Here is a 19237-nt window from a genome sequence, read left to right on the forward strand (position 1 = left end):
TTTAGCCATTCACCGCCAGATCTGGCTGGACCACACAAAGCACTATCGGGCTCTGCTCTTGTCTGCCAAAATTGATCACTATTCCAGAATCATTCTGGAATGCAAAGATAAACCCCAGCTCCTATTCTCTACTGCTAACTGTCTTCTTAAACCCCTCTCCCCTGTCTCCTCCACCCTCACCTCCGATAACAAATGTGAGGAGCTCATGGACTTTTGTCTCTAAGATTGAGACGATCTGTTCAGCTGCCTCTGCCACTTCCCTTCCTTCCCCTAGCCCACTGGGCCAAACTTTATCTAAGGTTCCCCCCTGCCCTAGCCCTGAACTCACATCTTTCTCCAGTTTCTCTCTGATCTCCCCTCATGCGGTCATCTTGTCTGAGACCCACCTCCTGCTCCCTCGACCCTATTCCCACCAAACTGCTGACCACCCAACTTCCTTTTCTGTCTCCCATGTTAGCTGATATTGTTAATGGTTCCCTCTCCTCGGGTACTGTCCTCCTCTCCCTCAAATCTGCTGTCATCACCCCTCTCAAAAAAAAAAAAAAAACAAAAACAAAAAAAAAAAAAAAACCTTGATCTCTCCGTCCTTGCAAACTACCGCCCCATCTCCAACCTCCCTTTCCTCTCAAGTCCTTGAATGTGTTGTCGCCTCCCAAATCTGTGCCCATCTTTCCCGCAATTCCATGTTTGAATCCCTCCAATCGGGTTTCCGCCCTTGCCACAGTACCAAAACGGCTCTCATCAAAGTCACAAATGTCATCCTTTGTGACTGTGACAAAGGTAAACTATCCCTCCTCGTCCTTCTTGACTTGTCTGCAGCCTTTGACATGGTTGACCACTCCATCCTTCTCCAACGCCTCTCCACCGTCATCCTGCTGGGTGGGACTGCACTCGCCTGGTTCCATTCTTATCTATCTAATCATAGCCAGAGAATCACCTGCAACGGCTTCTCTTCCCGCTCCCGCATCGTTACCTCTGGTGTCCCCCAAGGATCTACCCTTGGCCCCTCCTATTTCTCATCTACATGTTGCCCCTTGGTGACATCATCTGAAAACACAGCGTCAGTTTCCACATGTACGCTGGCTACACCCAGCTCTACCTCATTATTTCTTCTCTCGACCCCTCCACGGTGTCTAAATTGTCATATTGCTTGTCCGACATACAGTTCCAGAAGAGCAAAAATTTTCTCCAATTAAATATTGGGAAGACCGAAGCCATTGTTTTCAGTCCCTGCTACAAACTCCGTTCCCTAGCCACTGATTCCATCCCTCTCCCTAACATCTGTCTGAGTCTGAACCACTGTTTTCAACATTGGTGTCATAGTTGACCCTGAAATGAACTTCCGACCACATATCCGCAGCATAACAAAGACCGCCTACTTCCACCTCCGTAACATCGCCCCTCTCCGCCCTTGCCTCAGCTGATCTGCTGAAACCCTCATCCATGCCTTTATTACCTCTAGACTTGACTATTCCAATGCACTCCTGGCTGGCCTCCCACATTCTACCCTACATAAACTTGAGGTCATCCAAAACTCGGCTGCCTGTGTCCTAACTCGCACCAAGTCCAGTTCGCCCATCAGCCCTGTGCTCGCTGACCTACATTGGCTCCCGGTTAAGCAGTGCCTCAATTTCAAAATTCTCATCCTTGTTTTCAAATCCCTCCATGGCCTTGCCCCTTCCTATCTCTGTGATCTCCTTCAGCCCCACAAACCACCCCCCCCCCCCGAGATATCTGCGCTCTTCTAATTCTGCCCTCTTGAGAATCCCTCATTATAATCGCTCAACCTTTGGTGGTCGTGCCTTCTGTTGCCTAGGCCCTAAGCTCTGGAATTCCCTGCCTAAACCTGTCCGCCTCGCTACCTGTCTCCTTTTAAGATGCTCCTTAAAACCTACCTCTTTGACCAAGCTTTTGGTCACCTGTCCTAACTTATCCTTGTGGATCGGTGTCAAATTTTATTGTCTTAAAATACTCCTGTGCAGCGCCTTGGGACGTTTTACTATGTTAAAGGCGCTATATAAATACAAGTTGTTGTTGCTACTCCAGATGTTGTTTACCAGTGCTCCTTGACGTAGGTGAAACTGGACCAAAGGGTTTTCATCCATGCTAAGTCAATAAGTAACATAGTCACTTTTTTGACAAATATACACAAGACAACTAGCATGACGTTTCAACAACCTGTCTGCTTTGGGGGAAAAAAACTATTGGGCTTGGCTGTTTGATTTCTACACCATAAAAACCTTCATGTATTTTGTTTGCAGCCTCTAGTGGGACAAAGCAAGTAATTAAACTGCAGTACACCGAACTAGTGTAGTCTACAAGAAACTTCCATCGCTATATCTTTGACGGCATGTAATCCTTGTGCGTGTATAGTATAGGAAGTGGTTAAAAAATCCCGAGAGTAAACTTGCAGTAGATCTGACAGTATGTATAACTTGATATCTACTAAATTAAATCTGTAGAAGCATACAAAAGCCCCCAGGATATGAGGGAGGAATTTGTCAGGAAAGATCTTGTAATAAATTTAAAGCAGGAAATTAAATTTTTCAAACAATGTCTTGGGATATTTTAGTAGTCGACAGCAGTTTCAATAGATGCATTAATTTTTTCTCTTTTTAAAAAAAAAGAGAAGTTTCATTTAAAAAAAAAAAAAAAAATCCATCTAAGTTCGTGCAATTGCAAATAAATTGAACTTCGTCCCTGACCATATTCTTTGTCAAAGACAGATTGACAGCCTTATCACATAGAACAGTAGGTTGTCTTTGTATTGCAGTTCAGTGTGGCCTCATGATTTTTGCAAAGTTATGCAATTGAATAGGGAGATAAGTTGACTTGTGATTTAATGTTGGGCTATCACTAATCATGCCAAATACTGTAGATTGGCAATAACAATAGAAAATGCTGGAAAAACTCAGCAGGCCAGGCAACATCCATGGAGAGAGAAAGAGTCAATGTTTCAGGTCGAAACCCTTCGTCAGGACTGAAAAAACACAAGAAATGGAACAGATTAAAATGCCAGTTTGGGGGCCGGGAAATGGGGATGAAAGAACAAAAGAAGTGAAGAGACATTAAGGAGGTATTCCAAATGAGACGAGATGGTGATAGGACTAGTAAAGAGACAAAAGACGGCTCTAGATTAGGTGTGAAATGCGCTGGCAGAATGAGACAGCTGCCATGTGGGAGAGAAAGGGGGAAGGGCACAAAACAAAAGTGTGGATAAAAGATATATATAAAAATGTAATGGGGGCCGAGGTTATGACCTGAAATTGTTGAACTCAATATTGAGTCCGGAAGGCTGTAAAGTACCTAAATCGGAAGATGAGGTGCTGTTCCTCGTGCTTACGCTGGGTTTCCGTGGAACAATGCAAGAGCCCGAGTACGGTGAGGTCTGAGTGGGAATGGGGCGGTGAATTAAAATGACCGGCGACCAGAAGCTCGGGGTCACCCTTACGGACTGAACGGAGGTGTTCCGCAAAGCAGTCACCCAATCTGCGTTTGGTCTCCCCAATGTAGAGGAGACCACATCATGAGCTGCGAATACAGTATACTAGATTGCAAGTACAAGTAAATTGCTGTTTCACCTGGAAGGGGTGTTTGGGGCCCTGGACAGTGGGAAGGGGGCAGGTATAAGGGCAGGTGTCGCATCTCCTGCGCTTGCACGGGAAGGTGCTGGGCGAAGGGGAAGGGCTGTTTGGGGTGATGGAGGAGTGGACTAGGGTGTCTCGGAGGGAGCAGTCCCTACAGAATACTGAAAGGGGAGGGGAGGGGAAGATGCGTTTGGTGGTGGGATCACGGAAATGGCGGAGGATGATCCGTTGCATGTGGAGGCTGGTGGAGTGAAAGGTGAGGACAAGGGGAACCCTATCGTGGTTTTTCTTTGTCCAGTCTCTCTCCCACCTACATCCGCGACTCTTCTGACGCCCTCCGCCACTTTAACAGTTTCCAGTTTCCTGGCCCCCAACCGCCTCCTTTTCACCATGGACGTACAATCCCTCTACACCTCCATCCCCCACCAGGATGGCCTGAGGGTGCTCCGCTTCTTCCTTGAACAGAGGCCCAAACAGTCCCCATCCACCACCACCCTCCTCCGCCTGGCTGAACTTGTTCACACATTGAACAACTTCTTCTTTGACTCCACTCATTTCCTCCAAATCAAAGGTGTTGCTACGGGTACCCGCATGGGTCCTAGCTATGCCTGCCTTTTCGTGGGATATGTGGAACATTCTTTGTTCCAGTACTACTCGGGTCGCCTCCCTCACCTCTTTTTTCCGGTACATTGATGACTGTATCGGTGCCGTTTCCTGCTCTCGCCCTGAACTAGACAATTTCATTCACTTTGCCTCCAATTTCCACCCTTCCCTCACCTTCACATGGTCCATCTCCGACTCTTCCCTTCCTCGACTTCTCTGTCTCCATGTCTGGGGATTGGTTATTGACCAACATTCACTACAAGCCCACTGACTCCCACAGCTACCTGGACTACACTTCCACCCCGCCTCCTGTAAGGACTCTATTCCATTCTCCCAGTTTCTCCGTCTCCGCCGCATCTGCTCCGATGATGCCACCTTCCATACCAGTGCTTCCGACATGTCTTCCTTTTTACTCAACCGAGGATGCCCCTCTACCGTGGTTGACACGGCCCTTGACCGTGTCCGTTCTATCTCTCGCACTTCTGCCCTCGCCCCTGCCCCTCCCGTAACCACAATAGGGTTCCCCTTGTCTTCACCTTTCGCCCCACCAGCCTCCACATTCAACGGATCATCCTCTGCCATTTCCGCCACCTCCAACGTGGTCCCACCACCAAACGCATCTTCCCCTCCTTTCAGCATTCCGTAGGGACCGCTCCCTCCGAGACACCGTAGTCCACTCCTCTCTCACCCCCCAGCATCCCTTCCCCTTCGCCCGGCACCTTCCCGTGCAAGCGCAGGAGATGCAACACCTGCCCTTATACCTTCCCACTGTCCAGGGCCCCAAACACCCCTTCCAGGTGAAACAGCGATTTACTTGTACTTCTTGCAATCTAGTATACTGTATTCGCTGCTCACGATGTGGTCTCCTCTACATTGGGGAGACCAAACGCAGATTGGGTGACTGCTTTGTGGAACACCTCCATTCAGTCCGTAAGGGTGACCCCGAGCTTCCGGTGGCCTGTCATTTTAACTCGTCGTCCGATTCCTAGTCAGACCTCACCGTACTCGGGCTCTTTCATTGTTCCACAGAAACTCCGCGTAAGCTTGGAACAGCACCTCATCTTCCGATTAGGTACTTCCGGACTCCATATCGAGTTCAACAATTTCAGATCATAACTTCGGCCCCTATTACATTTTTATATATTTTTTTTTATCCACACCTTTGTTTTGGCCCTTCCCCCTTTTCTCTCCCACATGGCAGCTGTCTCTCAGTCTGCCAGTGCATTTCACACCTAATCTAGAGCCGTCTTTTGTCTCTTTACTAGTCCTATCACCATCTCTTCTCGTTTTGAATACCTCTTAATGTCTCTTCACTCCTCTTGTTCTCTCATCCCCATTTCCCAGCCCCCAAACTGGCCTTTTAATCTGTTTCATTTCCTGTGATTTTTCAGTCCTGATGAAGGGTTTCAACCTGAAACATTGACTCTATTTCTCTCTCCATGGATGTTGCCTGGCCTGCTGAGTTTTTCCAGCATTTTCTGTTATTTCGGATTTCCAGCATCTGCGGTATTTTGCTATCGTACTGTAAATTGGCAAGCTTTTCATAAGAGGAAGAGTGATTTGCTTCTGGTATCTGTAACTGCTCCCTAGTCAACAAGTGGAGTTCTGTCCAGGAACAATTTGATTATGGACATTGAACACATTCCTTGAAGTATTTTTTTGTAGCTTATTTAATATTAAGCTCCTGCATATTCCATTTCCTCGACCCTTTTGAAGTAAGGATCTGTCTGGCCTTAAATGCTTTGCATAATTAGCAACAACTGGCAAATGGGCAACTAATATGTTGAGTTAGAAGTTGATGCCAATATTTGGTTGTAGATTGTGAAATTAATGAGCCAACTGCTGGTGATGTAGATGTTTTGTCACTTGGTATTTGTCAACCATTTCAACCGTCAACATTTTCTGCAGATAGAAAACTGCACTAATGGACACACAACATTTACCAGTCTTCATTTAGAATTATAAAACACAAAATTAACCCTTAAATACCCAGAAATGTTTATCCAGGAAACATAACTGAGTTTTTTTGGGGAATGATTTATGCATTTTGTATGTCAGAACATAACTGTACTGAAATATTCATATTTCTTGACTTGCATATATGCTCCAGTAATGTCAAGACTTTCATGAGTTGCAGGAAAGGACACTTTGCTATATTAAAAGATCAGTTTTCTGTTGCAGTACATTTGAGAGGGAGTGGTAGGATGCAACAGAGGAGCACTACTGGTTAAAACAGATATGACCTGACAATTAACTTAAGTAGCACCTCTAGCACAAATATTCACCGTTTTTTAAAAAATAAAAATAAAAAAGGCAAAATTACAAAGCTGCTTTATCTTTAATATTCCAATTTGGCCTGTGGTCAAGGACAGGAGGGTGTGACTGTAAGCGAGGCAGGTATTGGGATCCAGCAGCTAGTGATGGAGCCTCCGCCCATGGCCTTGTCGAACAGGTACGAGATTCTTGCTCCTTGTGTGGACGAGGATGGGGACTGCAGGGAGGATGAGCAATCTGACCACAGCACTGTGGTACAGGGAGCCATTCAAGTGGGGTTGGGGGGGGGGGTAAAAAGAAATGTTGTAGTGATAAGGGACAGTATAGTTAGGGGGATAGATACTGTTCTCTGCAGCCGAGCGCGTGAGTCCCGAAGGCGGTGTTGCCTGCCCGGTGCCAGGGCTAAGGACACCTTCTCTGGGCTGGAGAGGAGGGGGAAGATCCAGTTGTCATGGTCCACGTAGGTACCAATGACATGGGTAGAACAGAGAAAGAGGTTCTGCTGAAAGAGTATGAGCAGCTAGGGGCTAAATTAAAAAGCAGAACCACAAAGGTAATAATCTCTGGATTACTACCTGAGCCACGAGCGAATTTGCATAGGGTAAATAAGATCAGAGAAATGAACGAGTGGCTCAAAGACTGGTGTGGGAGAAATGGGTTTTGATTTGTGGGGCACTGGCACCAGTACTGGGATAAGAGGGAGCTGTTCTGTTTGGACAGGCTTCACTTGAACCATGCTGGGGCTAGAGTCCTGGCGAATCGAATAACTAGGGCTGTAGAGAGGGCTTTAAACTAAATAGTCGGGGGGGGGGGGGATGGTGGAAGGGTCCAGGTGAGCGAGAATTTAAAAAGTCAATGAGAAATGAGAAACCAATAGAGCAGGATAGAGATGGGTGAAATAATAACCAGAGTGTGACGGGAAAGGACAGAATGTTTAAAAATATGAGTGCAACAGAAAATGGGGCCAAAACAAGGAGAAATGGTAAAAAGGCAAAGTTAAAAGCTCTCTATCTGAATGCATGCAGCATTCGTAACAAGATGATGAGTTGACGGCACAAATAGATAGAAATGAGTATGAGCTGATCGCCATTATAGAGACGTGGTTGCAGGTGACCAGGGTATTTGACAATTCGGAAGGATAGACCGAAAAGAAAGGGAGGTGGGGTGGCTTTGTTGGTAAAAGATGGGATCAGTGCAGTGGTGAGAAGTGATATTGGCTCAGAAGATCAAGATGCAGAATCGGTTTGGGCGGAGATAAAAAAAAAATAATAATAAGGGGGAAAAAGTCTCTGGTGGGTGTAGTCTACAGGCCCCGGAACAGTAGCAATACTGTTGGACAGAGTATAAATCAACAAATAATGGAGACCTGTAAAAAAGGTACGGTAATAATCATGGTGATTTTAATCTCCATATTGATTGGACAATGCGTCACTGAATATATTTAAGAAGGAGATAGATAGATTTCTAGATGCGAAAGGCGTCGAGGGGTATGGGGAGAGAGCGGGAATATGGTATTGAGAGAGAGGATCAGCCATGATCATATTGAATGGCTGAGCAGGCTCAAAGGGCCAAATGGCCTACTCCTGCTCCTATTTTTCTATGTTTCTAAATCAAATTGGCCATGGTAGCCTTGCGGAGGAGTTCATAGAGTGCTTCTGGGATGGTTTCCTAGAACAGTATGTAATGGAACCAACCAGGGAGCAGGCTATCTTGGATCTGGTACTGTGTAATGAGACAGAATTAATAAATGATCTCGTAGTAAAGGATCCTCTTGGAAAGAATGATCATAGCATGGTTGAATTTCAAATTCAGTTGGAGGGTGAGAAAGTTGTATCTCAAACCAGTGTCCTGATCTTAAACAAAGACAATTACAGTGGCATGAGGGCAGAACTGGCTAAAGTGGACTGGAAAAATAAATTAAAGAGCAAGACAGTTGAAATGCAGTGGCAGACATTTAAGGAGATATTTCATAACTCAACAAAAATATATTCCAGTGAGAAAGAAGGATTTTAAGAGAAGGGAGCACCATCCATGGCTAACTAAGGAAGTAATGGATGGTATCCAATTGAAAACAAAGGCATATAATGTTGCCAAGATTGGTGGGAGACCAGAGGATTGGGAAATTTTTAAAAACCAGCAAAGGATGACTAAATAAAAGATGAATTATGAGCATAAACTGGCAAGAAATATTAAAACCGATAGCAAGAGCTTCTACAGGTATATAAAAAGGAAGAGAGTAGCTAAAGTAAACATTGGTCCCTTAGAGGATGAGACTGGGGAATTAATAATGGGGAAATGGCAGAGACTCTGAACAAATATTTTGTATCTGTCTTCATGGTAGAAGACACTAACAACATCCCAATAATGGATAATCAAAAGGCCTGAGAGAGGGGAGAACTGCAGACGATCACGAAGGAAATAGTACTCGGTAAAATAATGGGACTAAAAGGCGACAAGTCCCCTGGACCAGTTGGCCTGCATCCCAGGGTCTTAAAAGAAATGGCTGCAGAGATAGTGGATGCATTGGTTGCAATATACCAAAATTCCCTGGACTCTGGAGAGGTCCCAGCAGATTGGAAAACCGCAAATGTAACACCCCTATTTAAGAAAGGAGGGAGACAGAAAGCAGGAAACTATAGACCAGTTAGCCTAACATCTGTCGTTGTGAAAATGCTGAACTCCTTCATTAAGGAAGCAGTAGCAGGGCGCAGGGCATTTGGAAAATCATAATGCAGTCAAGCAGAGTCAGCATGGTTTTATGAAAGGGAAATCATGTTTAACAAATTTGCTTGAGTTCTTTTGAGGATGTAATGAGCCAGGTGGACAAAGGTGAGCCAGTGGATGTGGTGTATTAGATTTACAGAAGGCATTCGATAAGGTGCCACATAAAAGGTTACTGCATAATAGCTCACTGAGTTGGGGGTAATTTATTAGCATGGATAGAGAATTGGCTATTATCCGGTTGGCAAATGGTAACTAGTGGGATGCCACCGGGATCGGTGCTGGGACCTCCTATTTAGTCTACATTAATGACTTGGATGAAGGGACTGAGACTGAGTGTAATGTAGCCAAGTTTGCAGATGATACAAAGATGGTGGGAAAGCAAGTTGTACAGAGGACTCAAAGAATCTGCAAAGGGATATAGACAGGCTAAGTGAGTGGGCAAACATTTGGCAGATGGAGTATAATGTGGGAAAGTATGAGGTTATCCACTTTGGCAGGAAAAATAAAAAAGCAAATTATTATTTAAATGGAGAGAGATTACGAAATGCTACAGTTCAGTGGGACTGGAGGGTCCTTGTGCATTAAACACAAAAGAAGTTAGCATGCAGGTACAGCAAGTAATCAAAAAGGCAAATGGAATGTTGGCCTTTATTGCAAGGGGGTTGGAGTATAAAAACAGGGAAGTCCTGCTATAACTGTACAGGGTATTGGTGAGACCACACCTTGAGTACTGCGTACAGTTTTGGTCTCCTTATTTAAGGAAGGATATACTTGCATTGGAGGCAGTTCAGAGACAATTCACTAGGTTAATTCCAGAGATGAGGGGGTTGACTTACGAGGAAAGGTTGAGCTGGCTGGGCCTATACTCATTGGAATTTAGAAGAATGAGAGGTGATCTTATTGAAGCAATATAAGATACTGAGGGGGCTCGACAAGGTAGATGCAGAGAGGATGTTTCCCCTCGTGGGGGAATCTAAACTCGTGGGCATAGTTTCAGAATAAAGGGTTGCCCTATTAGAACTGATGAGGAGGAATTTCTTGAGGGTTGTAAATCTGTCATTCTCTGACCCAGGGAGCCCTGGAGGCTGTGTCATTAAATACATGTAAGGTGGAGATACAGATTTCTGCAAGATAAGGGAGTGAAGGGTTATGGGGAGCAGGCGGGGAAATGGCTTTGAGCCCAAGATCAGCCATGATTTTATTGAATGGCAGAGCAGGCTCGAGGGGCCAAGTGGCTTATTCCTGCTCCTATTTCTTATGTTATGTTCTTATTAGAGTGCAGTTTCTAACCAAAAATTACAATGCACTGTTTATTATATTATGTCTTCACTTTTTAAAAAAAAAAAGTGAAATCCGAAATTATTAAAATTGTGTTTTATTCCAACTGTATTTTTCTACAGCTTCCAGCAGCTTGGTTCACCATGTTTGATGCGGTTCTTATTCTGGTCCTGATCCCAGTGAAAGACAAAGTGGTAGATCCAATGTTGAAGAGGAAAGGCCTGCTGCCTTCGTCTTTGAAGAGAATCGCTGTTGGCATGTTTTTTGTCATGTGCTCTGCAGTGGCTGCTGGTAAGATTGTTTTGTATAAAGTTTCAAACATTAATATCTTGATTTAGTATTGTGAAATGGAAGACACTTTCAGATTATAAAAATGACCAGAGTTTTTGTAAATTGGAGGACTAAACATGAAGTGCATAATACGTCTTTATTCTATAAATATAGCCTTCTAGTGATTATTAGTGGTAGCTTTTCTTGGTTTCATATATTCCATGAAAAATGATTTGAATATTAGATTAAAACCCATATCCAAATAGTGTTCTTCCTTGCCCCCTCCTCTCTCACCCCTGCCCCAAAAAGTATAAATATATTTATATGAATTATTTTTAAACATCTATCAATCAGAGGGAGTGAAGTCTGTTACAGGAGTGACCACTGATTCTGAACCAGAGGGCATATCTAGTATAAAAACCTAAAAATGTAAGCTGTCTTTTTAATTGAAAAATCAAGGTGAAGAGCCAAAGCAGGGACCGCACACCAAGGCTAATTATGTGACGGTTGGGTTATTTAGGTAATAAACTTGGATTTTAAAACTCTGAAGATGGTAGGATGAGAGAAAGACAAAGAGCAAGTAACTGAGAATAGGGCCAGTGCAGATCTTGAGTTGGAGTGACCGTTTTAAATTCCTTTTGGGGTCATTGGCAGATGTCGAGTGAATTTCGAAACCTCTGCTTTTTTTTGTTGCTCATCTGTGTAGGTTATGCCCCCTTCTGTCTAGAAGAGGAACTGCAGCTTAGAGCAAGGTTTTAGTACTGATTACCTGGTATTGATGGATCAAACCTTTTGGAATTAATAGCTTTTGAATCGATGCCAAGATTGTTGCTGCACTTGCAAATGTCATTATCCTGCTATGACCATCAGGGTTGATTAGTCCCTTACTACCGATGCTGGTAATTCTAGCAGTTCTCCCAACAATTGGACTTCATAAAGTGCAGCATCGGGATCTCTATTTAAAATAAAGTCTTGTGCATCAAGAATCTTCTGTCATGAGGTATGGTGCAATGAAGACCCCAGAATATTATGCCTTTCTTCCCTATCCAGAGTGCAGCACATGAACCAGGCATGACCCAGATCCTGGCCAAAAACTTGTGGGATGAGGAAGTATGTTTGAAATGAAATTGGGTGTAATTATGATTTTTTTTTAAATTCCGTTCAGGGATGATTTTTCCCCTCCTGTTGTTGTCCTTATCAAAGGGACTCTGAACAGTAGTAAAAGATGGTGCCCTCGGTGGATTTGTAGGTCGCAACTAGACTGGGGTAAAGTGATGGGATTTATAATCTTTTAAAATAAACTTTTAGTAGTGTTTTTTTTAAGTTGTACTCCCAGATTTTTCTTGGCTAAATTCCTTTTTCCTGTATTGAACAATACCCCAGAGAGACACTGTTCTAATTATGAAGTTGTAATTAAACAGTGAAATGCATTTTACATATCCCTATCATAGCGAAAGAGAAAATAGCATGACAACATAATTTGAAAATCAAGCCAGGAATAGTACATGTAGCAGAAGGAGAAGTGATTTTTGAGTATATCCTTGCTGGATATAGCTTCCAACCATCATGTAATTATCTTGTAACTAAGTAAAGTTGTGCTTCATAGAAGAAAGTTTAGTTTTTTTTTAAAAAGTGTCACTGATAAAACGTAAAACAGAAAATTATGAAGAGTTTCACACGCGAAGCAAAAACTTGTCTATTTTCTCAGCAGACATTTAGTGGTGTGTATTTCCAGCATTTGCTGTTTATCAGATTTCTAGCATCCTTAGTATTTAGCTTTTTACTGGTAGAATACAGTTATTCAATTAGTTTTTTTTTAAGTCTTATTCATTCTGGAACCCAACTATTATGTGACGCCGCATTGAATTATTTTGCTAGGCAACAAATTTCATTGATGGTCATGAAATGAATTTCCTAAATTTATTTGAATTATTGAGCCAAGTGTAGCAGTAGCTGTGGATTATTCTCAGTGAAGAAAAGCGCTGAACTGATATTAAATAGGAATTTGGAAATCTTTTCAGAGCTCAACTTTCGGTTTCTAAGAGTAAGTCTGCTAATTCACTGCATTCCAAGTTCCTGTCATTCCAGCACTTAACACTAATTTTGTCATCTGAATTCTTGGCTATTGCTATAGGATAGATTTATTTTAGAATATGGTTATGCTGTTGTCACTGCTTGATTTCACTTGACTTGAAATTGTCTGGATAGAATGCTGGAGGAATATATGCTGTCATCACTTTATGATCAAATAAATAAACCTCTGACTATTCCCAGCTTTATTCAGCATTACAATTCTCTTTAGTTGGTTAAAGAGGAAGTAACTTCCACTGAACCGAGGAGCATTCGTAATAAGATGGATGAATTAGCTGCGCAAATAGAGGTCGTCGTCGTACGTGTCTTCATACAGTTCCCCAAAGGGAACAGTGTGAAGTGGTGGAAGGATTTCTGGCCGTGATTAACGCTCCTTCCGTGACCATAACCATCTTCGTACCAGCCATTAGGGTGGTTAGTCCTATGGCGGGAGGGTTTTACAGGCTCCCACAACCGCAAATAGAGGTAAATGAATATAATTTGATTGGGATTACGGAAACATGGCTCCAGGGTGGCCAAGGCTGGGAACTCAACCTCCAGGGGTATTCAATATTCAGGAAAGATAGGCAAAAAGGAAAGGGAGGTGGGGTAGCATTGCTGGTTAAAGAAGGGATTAACACAATTGTAAGGAAGGATATTGGCTCTGATGATGTGGAATCTGTATGGGTAGAACTGAGAAATACCATGGGGCAGAAAACGTTAGTGGGAGTGGTAACACGGAGGTTGGGGATGGCATTAAAAGGGAAATTAGAGAAGCGTGCAATAAGGGCACAGCAGTCATCATGGGTGACTTTAATCCACATATAGATTGGGCTAACCAAATTAGTAACAATACTGTGGAGAAGGAATTCCTGGAGTGTTTACGGGATAGTTTCCTGGACCAATATGTCGAGGAACCAACCAGAGATCAGGCCATCTTAGACTGGGTATTATGTAACGAGACAGGATTAATTAGCAATCTTGTTGTACAAGGCCCCTTGGGTCGGAGCGATCATAATATGATTGAATTCTTCATTAAGATGGAGAATGAAGTAGTTGACTCAGACTAGGGTCCTAAATTTAATTAAAGGAAACTACGATGGTCTGAGGTGCGAGTTGGGTAGGATTGATTGGGGAATGTCACTCAAAGGGTTGATGGTGGATAGGCAATGGCAAACATTCAAAGACCACATGGATGAACTACAGAATTTGTTCATCCCAGTTTGGCATAAAAATAAAAAAAGTGACTCAACCGTGGCTAACGAGGGAAATTGGGGATAGCATAAGATCCAAGGCGAGGACATATAAATTGGCCAGAAAAAGCAGTAAACCTGAGGATTGGGAGCAGTTTAGGATTCAACAAAGGAGGTCAAAGGGATTAATTAAGAAAGGGAAAATAGAATATGAGAGTAAGCTTTCAGGGAACATAAAAACTGACTGTAAAAGCATTTACAGATATGTGAAGAGAAAAAGATTGGTGAAGTCAAGCATAGGTCCCTTGCAGTCAGAATCAGGGGAATTTATATTGGGGAACAAAGAAATGGCAGACCAATTAAATACATATTTTGGTTCTGTCTTCACAAAGGAGGACACAAATAACCTCCCAGAGATGTTGGGGAACATAGGGTCTGATGAAAGGGAAGAACTGAAAGAAATCCGTATTTGTAGGGAAATGGTGTTTGGGAAATTGATGGGATTGAAGGCCGATAAATCCCCAGGGCCTGATAATCTACATCCTAGGGTACTTAAGGAAGTGGCCCTAGAAATAGTAGATGCATTGCTGATCATCTTCCAACATTCGATGGAATCTGGAACGGTACCCAGGGATTGGAGGGTAGCTAATGTTACCCCACTATTCAAAAAAGGTGGTAGAGAGAAAACGGGGAATTACGGATCAGTAAGCCAGACATCGGTAGTGGGGAAAATGCTAGAGTCCATGATAAAAGATGTAATAGAGCACTTGGAAAACAGTGACAGGATCGGACAAAGTCAACATGGATTTACAAAAGGTAAAACATGCTTGACTAATCTACTGTAATTTTTTGAGGATGTAACTGGTAGAATAGATAAGGGAGAACCAGTGGCTGTGGTGTATTTGGACTTTCAGAAGGCTTTCGATAAGGTCCCGCATAAGAGATTAGCGTGTAAAGTTAAGGCACATGGGATTGGGGGCAAGGTATTGACTTGGATAGAGAACTGATTGGTAGACAGAAAGCAGAGTTGGAATAAATGGGTCTTTTTCCGAGTGGCAGGCAGTGACTAGTGGGGTACTGCAGGGATCAGTCCTTGGACCCCAGCTATTCACAATATATATTAATGATCTAGACAAGGGAACTAGATGTAATATCTCCAAATTTGCAGACGACACAAAGCTGGGTAGGCGTGTGTGCTGTGAGGAGGATGCCGAGAAACTCCAGGATGATTTGGACACGTTGGGTGATTGGGCAAAAGCATGGCAGATGCAATATAACGTGGATAAATGTGAGGTTCTCCACTTTGGTGGCAATAACAGGAAGGCAGATTATTATCTGAATGGCAATAGATTGGGAGAAGGGGAAGTGCAACGAGACCTGGGTGTCCTTGTGCACCAGTCGCTGAAGGTAAGCATGCAGGTGCAGCAGGCGGTTAAGGCGGCAAATGGTATGTTGGCCTGCGTAGCAAGAGGGTTTGAGTACAGGAACAAGGATGTCTTGCTACAGTTGTACAGGGCCTTGGTGAGACCACATCTGGAGTATTGTGTGCAGTTTTGGTCGCCTTATCTGAGGAAGGATGTTCTTGTAATGGAAGGAGTTCAGCGAAAATTCACCAGACTGATACCTGGGATGGCACGAATGACTTATGAGGAGAGATTGGGTTGATTGGGCTTGTACTCGCTGGAGTTTAGAAGAATGAGAGGGGATCTCATTGAAACTTATAAAATTCTGACAGGACTGGACAGACTAGATGCAGGAAGGATGTTCCTGATGGTTGGTGAGTCCAGAACCAGGGGTCACAGTCTAAGGATAAGGGGTAGGCCATTTAGGACAGAAATGAGGAGGAATTTCTTCACCCAGAGAGTGGTGAACCTGTGGAATTCTCTACCACAGAAGGCAGTAGAGGCCAATGCATAAATATATTCAAGAAGGAGTTGGATATATTTCTTAAGGCTAAAGGGGTCATGGGGTATGGGGAGAAAGCAGGGACCGGGTACTGAATTTGGATGATCAGCCATGATCGCATTGAATGGCGGAGCAGGCTCGAGGGGCCGAATGGCCTACTTCTGCTCCTATCTTCTATGTTTCTATGTCACACAATACTTGTATTGCCTTGCTTTAGATCTGTTGGTTGGAAGTAGCCCAGAAGCAAATCCTTTGTGTAGGATTCCCTTGCCATGGATAGTTGTTAACCAGCATCACCACAAATAGTTGATCTAATAATTTATCTCATTGCTGTTTGTACCAATTGGCTGCTGCACTTTCCTACATTTATAATAGTGACTACACTTCAAAGGTACTTCATTGGCTATGAAGTGCTTTGGGATGTGCTGAAATCATGAAAGGTGCTATATAAATTCAAGCCTTTTTTTGATTCTACTGCAGTAAGGCTGTGAATGAGAGTTGTAGTCTGCAATCTATTGTACCCATTATGATATCACTGGAGCAGTCCTTTATGCTGTCATATGAGGAGGAGTTGTGTGCTTATCTGCTTCTAATTTGCCTATAATCAGTAGTTCACAAGGAAGGACCTGAAACACATTAATAAATGTAGAAGTGTCTCTGTCTCTGTCCCTCCCTCTCTCCGAACAGGTACTAGTTTGTTCAGTAGAATATTTTGATACCTGCCAGGCACAACAGTCCTTGCTAGATCAATAGTTTATACTAGAACAGTGTAGGTACAGTATGTTTCTACATTCATTGTGCACCAGCAACAGCAGGGTCATTGGTACAAGTCTGTTGTGAAACACAGTTTACTTGGAAGTTCCAACTCTCTCTCAAAATGGTGTCAGTGCAGTCCTGAGATGACTCGGTGAACTAAAATGCAAAACAACTTGCCATCCAGTAAATAAATTAGCATGTCCATTCACCTTTCACTTTCACTGTATCTTCCTGCTGTATTAGTTTGATGTAACCTTTCTTAGTAAACAAAATATTACTCTTGCAACCTCTGCCAGCTCTATTTAGCAATCTCATTCAGAAAGACCAAAAGGATGGCTTATGTGGCATAGGACAAATTGAATGCCAATTCTGTGTAATACGTACAGCTTGGGAACTGGTGACTGCAACAACCAATCACGCAACCAATGAAGAGAAGCCCAGTTCAGGAACCAGAAGAGCAATGGTTGATTCCGGAGCCACGAGAGAAGCGGAGAATTATACAGTAGCCCGTGGAGTTTGATCCCAGAGGCCAATAAGGAAGTGGAGATTGATACTGGGACATGGTTGAGGAGCACCATGAATACCTCTTAATGTCTCTTTTACTACTTTTGTTCTATCGCAGCCCTGCCTTCGATCTATTTCATTTCCTTTCCAGCTTTGCAAAAGGGTTTCGACCCGAAACGTCAACTCTAATTTCTCTCCACGGATGTTGCCTGGCCTGCTGAGTTTTTCCAGCATTTTCTGTTGTTATTTTGGATTTCCAGCATCTGCAGTATTTTGCTATCGTTGAGGAGCACAAGTTGATCCAGGAGCAGAGAATGATCCAGGAATGCAATGGAGGAGCAGATTAATAGCCAGAAAATCAGAAGCTAGTCCAGTTCAGGAATCCACAAGCAGTGGTAGTGCAGCCAGGAAATCAGCGGAGCAGCAAACTTCAAACCAGCAATTAGAAGTGCTGCAGGAAAGGAAATTATTCCATTTCAAATGTGTCTTCTGTTTGAGGGCCCAGTTATTGGAAATGTTTCTTGGTTTAGTGGAGGGACTAAGCTTTCACCTTTCTTCCACAAGATGTTTGAACTTCATTAAAGGCTAGTTTTGCTGCTGCTATGTGCAGACAGGATCTGCTGTAGTAAAGGAAGGATTAATACTGTCATGAGACATTGAGTTTAAAAATTCTCCCCTGGAGATTGTTCTATTATGCCACCCTTTAATGAATATACATTATACAGTATTGAAAGATAAAAATGTAGGAAGACATTGAGGCGGTGGATGACCTTTAAATAAAAATGTTTCCCTAGCTCATGGTCTGTCAGAATCTGCGACAGGAAATTGCCCTACAATAGCCAGCAACCTTTGCGTCTGTCAGTGAGACCTTTTGTGTTCACAAGGCTGAAGGTAGATTCTGCCCATTATTAGAATAGTTATATCAGCTGAAGATCCAAAGGTCACAGCTGTTGACATTAGTCTTTTGATAAGATTGCCATTCTAAGCAGTGGTGCAACTAAAATGTGATGCATCTTGATAAGATTGTCTGCTGTCCTAAACAAGGATGCAACAGAAGCCAGATCTATTGAAACAACGACATGATCACAAGATGTGTGTCAAACATTACAAACCAACATGTACAGGTCGTTTTTTTTTTTAAGTCTTGTAATGATGATGTATAGATAGGTTAAGCCATAAAAGTTGCATTTATTGATAGTTAGAAATTGTGCTTTTTTTAGGACAATATGTATAAGTTGTGAAAATGTATTTTGTAGGCAGCTCAGTTTCATACTGGTACAGTATATCTGAACATATTTAAGAATGATTTATTTTCCCAAAATCCATTTGTATTGCTTCCTAATGGGTCGAGCATTAGTATGCTTTCCACACTCATTTTGTACAGCAAGCTCTTTCCAGTATTTTTTTTAAAAAAGGTATTGGTTTATAGTGCTGGTATTAGGGATTTGGAATATTAAAAATTGCAGATGTATTTAAAATTGATTTAGGCCTGTCCCCCTAATAATTAGTTCAGTTTTTTTTTTGAAAATTAGTGGCAAGTCCGGGTACGGTAACATAGTGGTTATGTTACTGGACTAGTAATCCAGAGGCCTGGAATAATGATCCGGAGGAGTGAGTTCAAATCGCACCACGGCAGCTGGGGAATTTAAATTCAATTAATTAAATAAATCTGGAATAAAAAAACTAGTATCAGTAATGGTGATCAGTACTGGATTGTCGTTAAAAACTCATCTGGTTCACTAATGTCCTTTTTAGGGAAGGAAATCTGCTGTCCTTGCCTGGTCTGGCCTATGTGACTCCAGGTTGACTCTTAACTGTCCTCTGAAATGGCCTAGCAAGCCACTCAGTTGTAACAAACTGCTACAAGAAACAATAATGAGAATAAAACCGGACGGACCACCCGGCATCGACCTCGGCACCAGCTTTGGACACGACGACGGCACACCCAGCCCAGTTGACCCTGCAAAGTCCTCTGCACTAACATCTGGGGACTTGTGCCAAAATTGGGAGAGCTATCCCACAGACTAGTCAAGCAACAGCCTGACATAGTCATACTCACAGAATCATACCTTT

General features: G+C 43.0%; 1 protein-coding gene across 1 annotated transcript in view; it reads left to right on the plus strand.

The window, feature by feature from the left end:
- slc15a4 (solute carrier family 15 member 4) overlaps positions 1–19237 on the plus strand; it is a 102154-nt gene that overhangs the window by 38144 nt on the left and 44773 nt on the right. Inside the window, exon 5 of the mRNA XM_085961691.1 lies at positions 10589–10757. Within this exon, the coding sequence (XP_085817817.1) occupies positions 10589–10757 (169 nt within the window). The remainder of the gene's footprint in view (positions 1–10588; positions 10758–19237) is intronic.

Source organism: Somniosus microcephalus, chromosome 19 (genome assembly GCF_052327205.1).
Source record: "Somniosus microcephalus isolate GS21.2 chromosome 19, FLI_Smic_1.0, whole genome shotgun sequence".
NCBI lineage: Eukaryota > Metazoa > Chordata > Chondrichthyes > Squaliformes > Somniosidae > Somniosus > Somniosus microcephalus.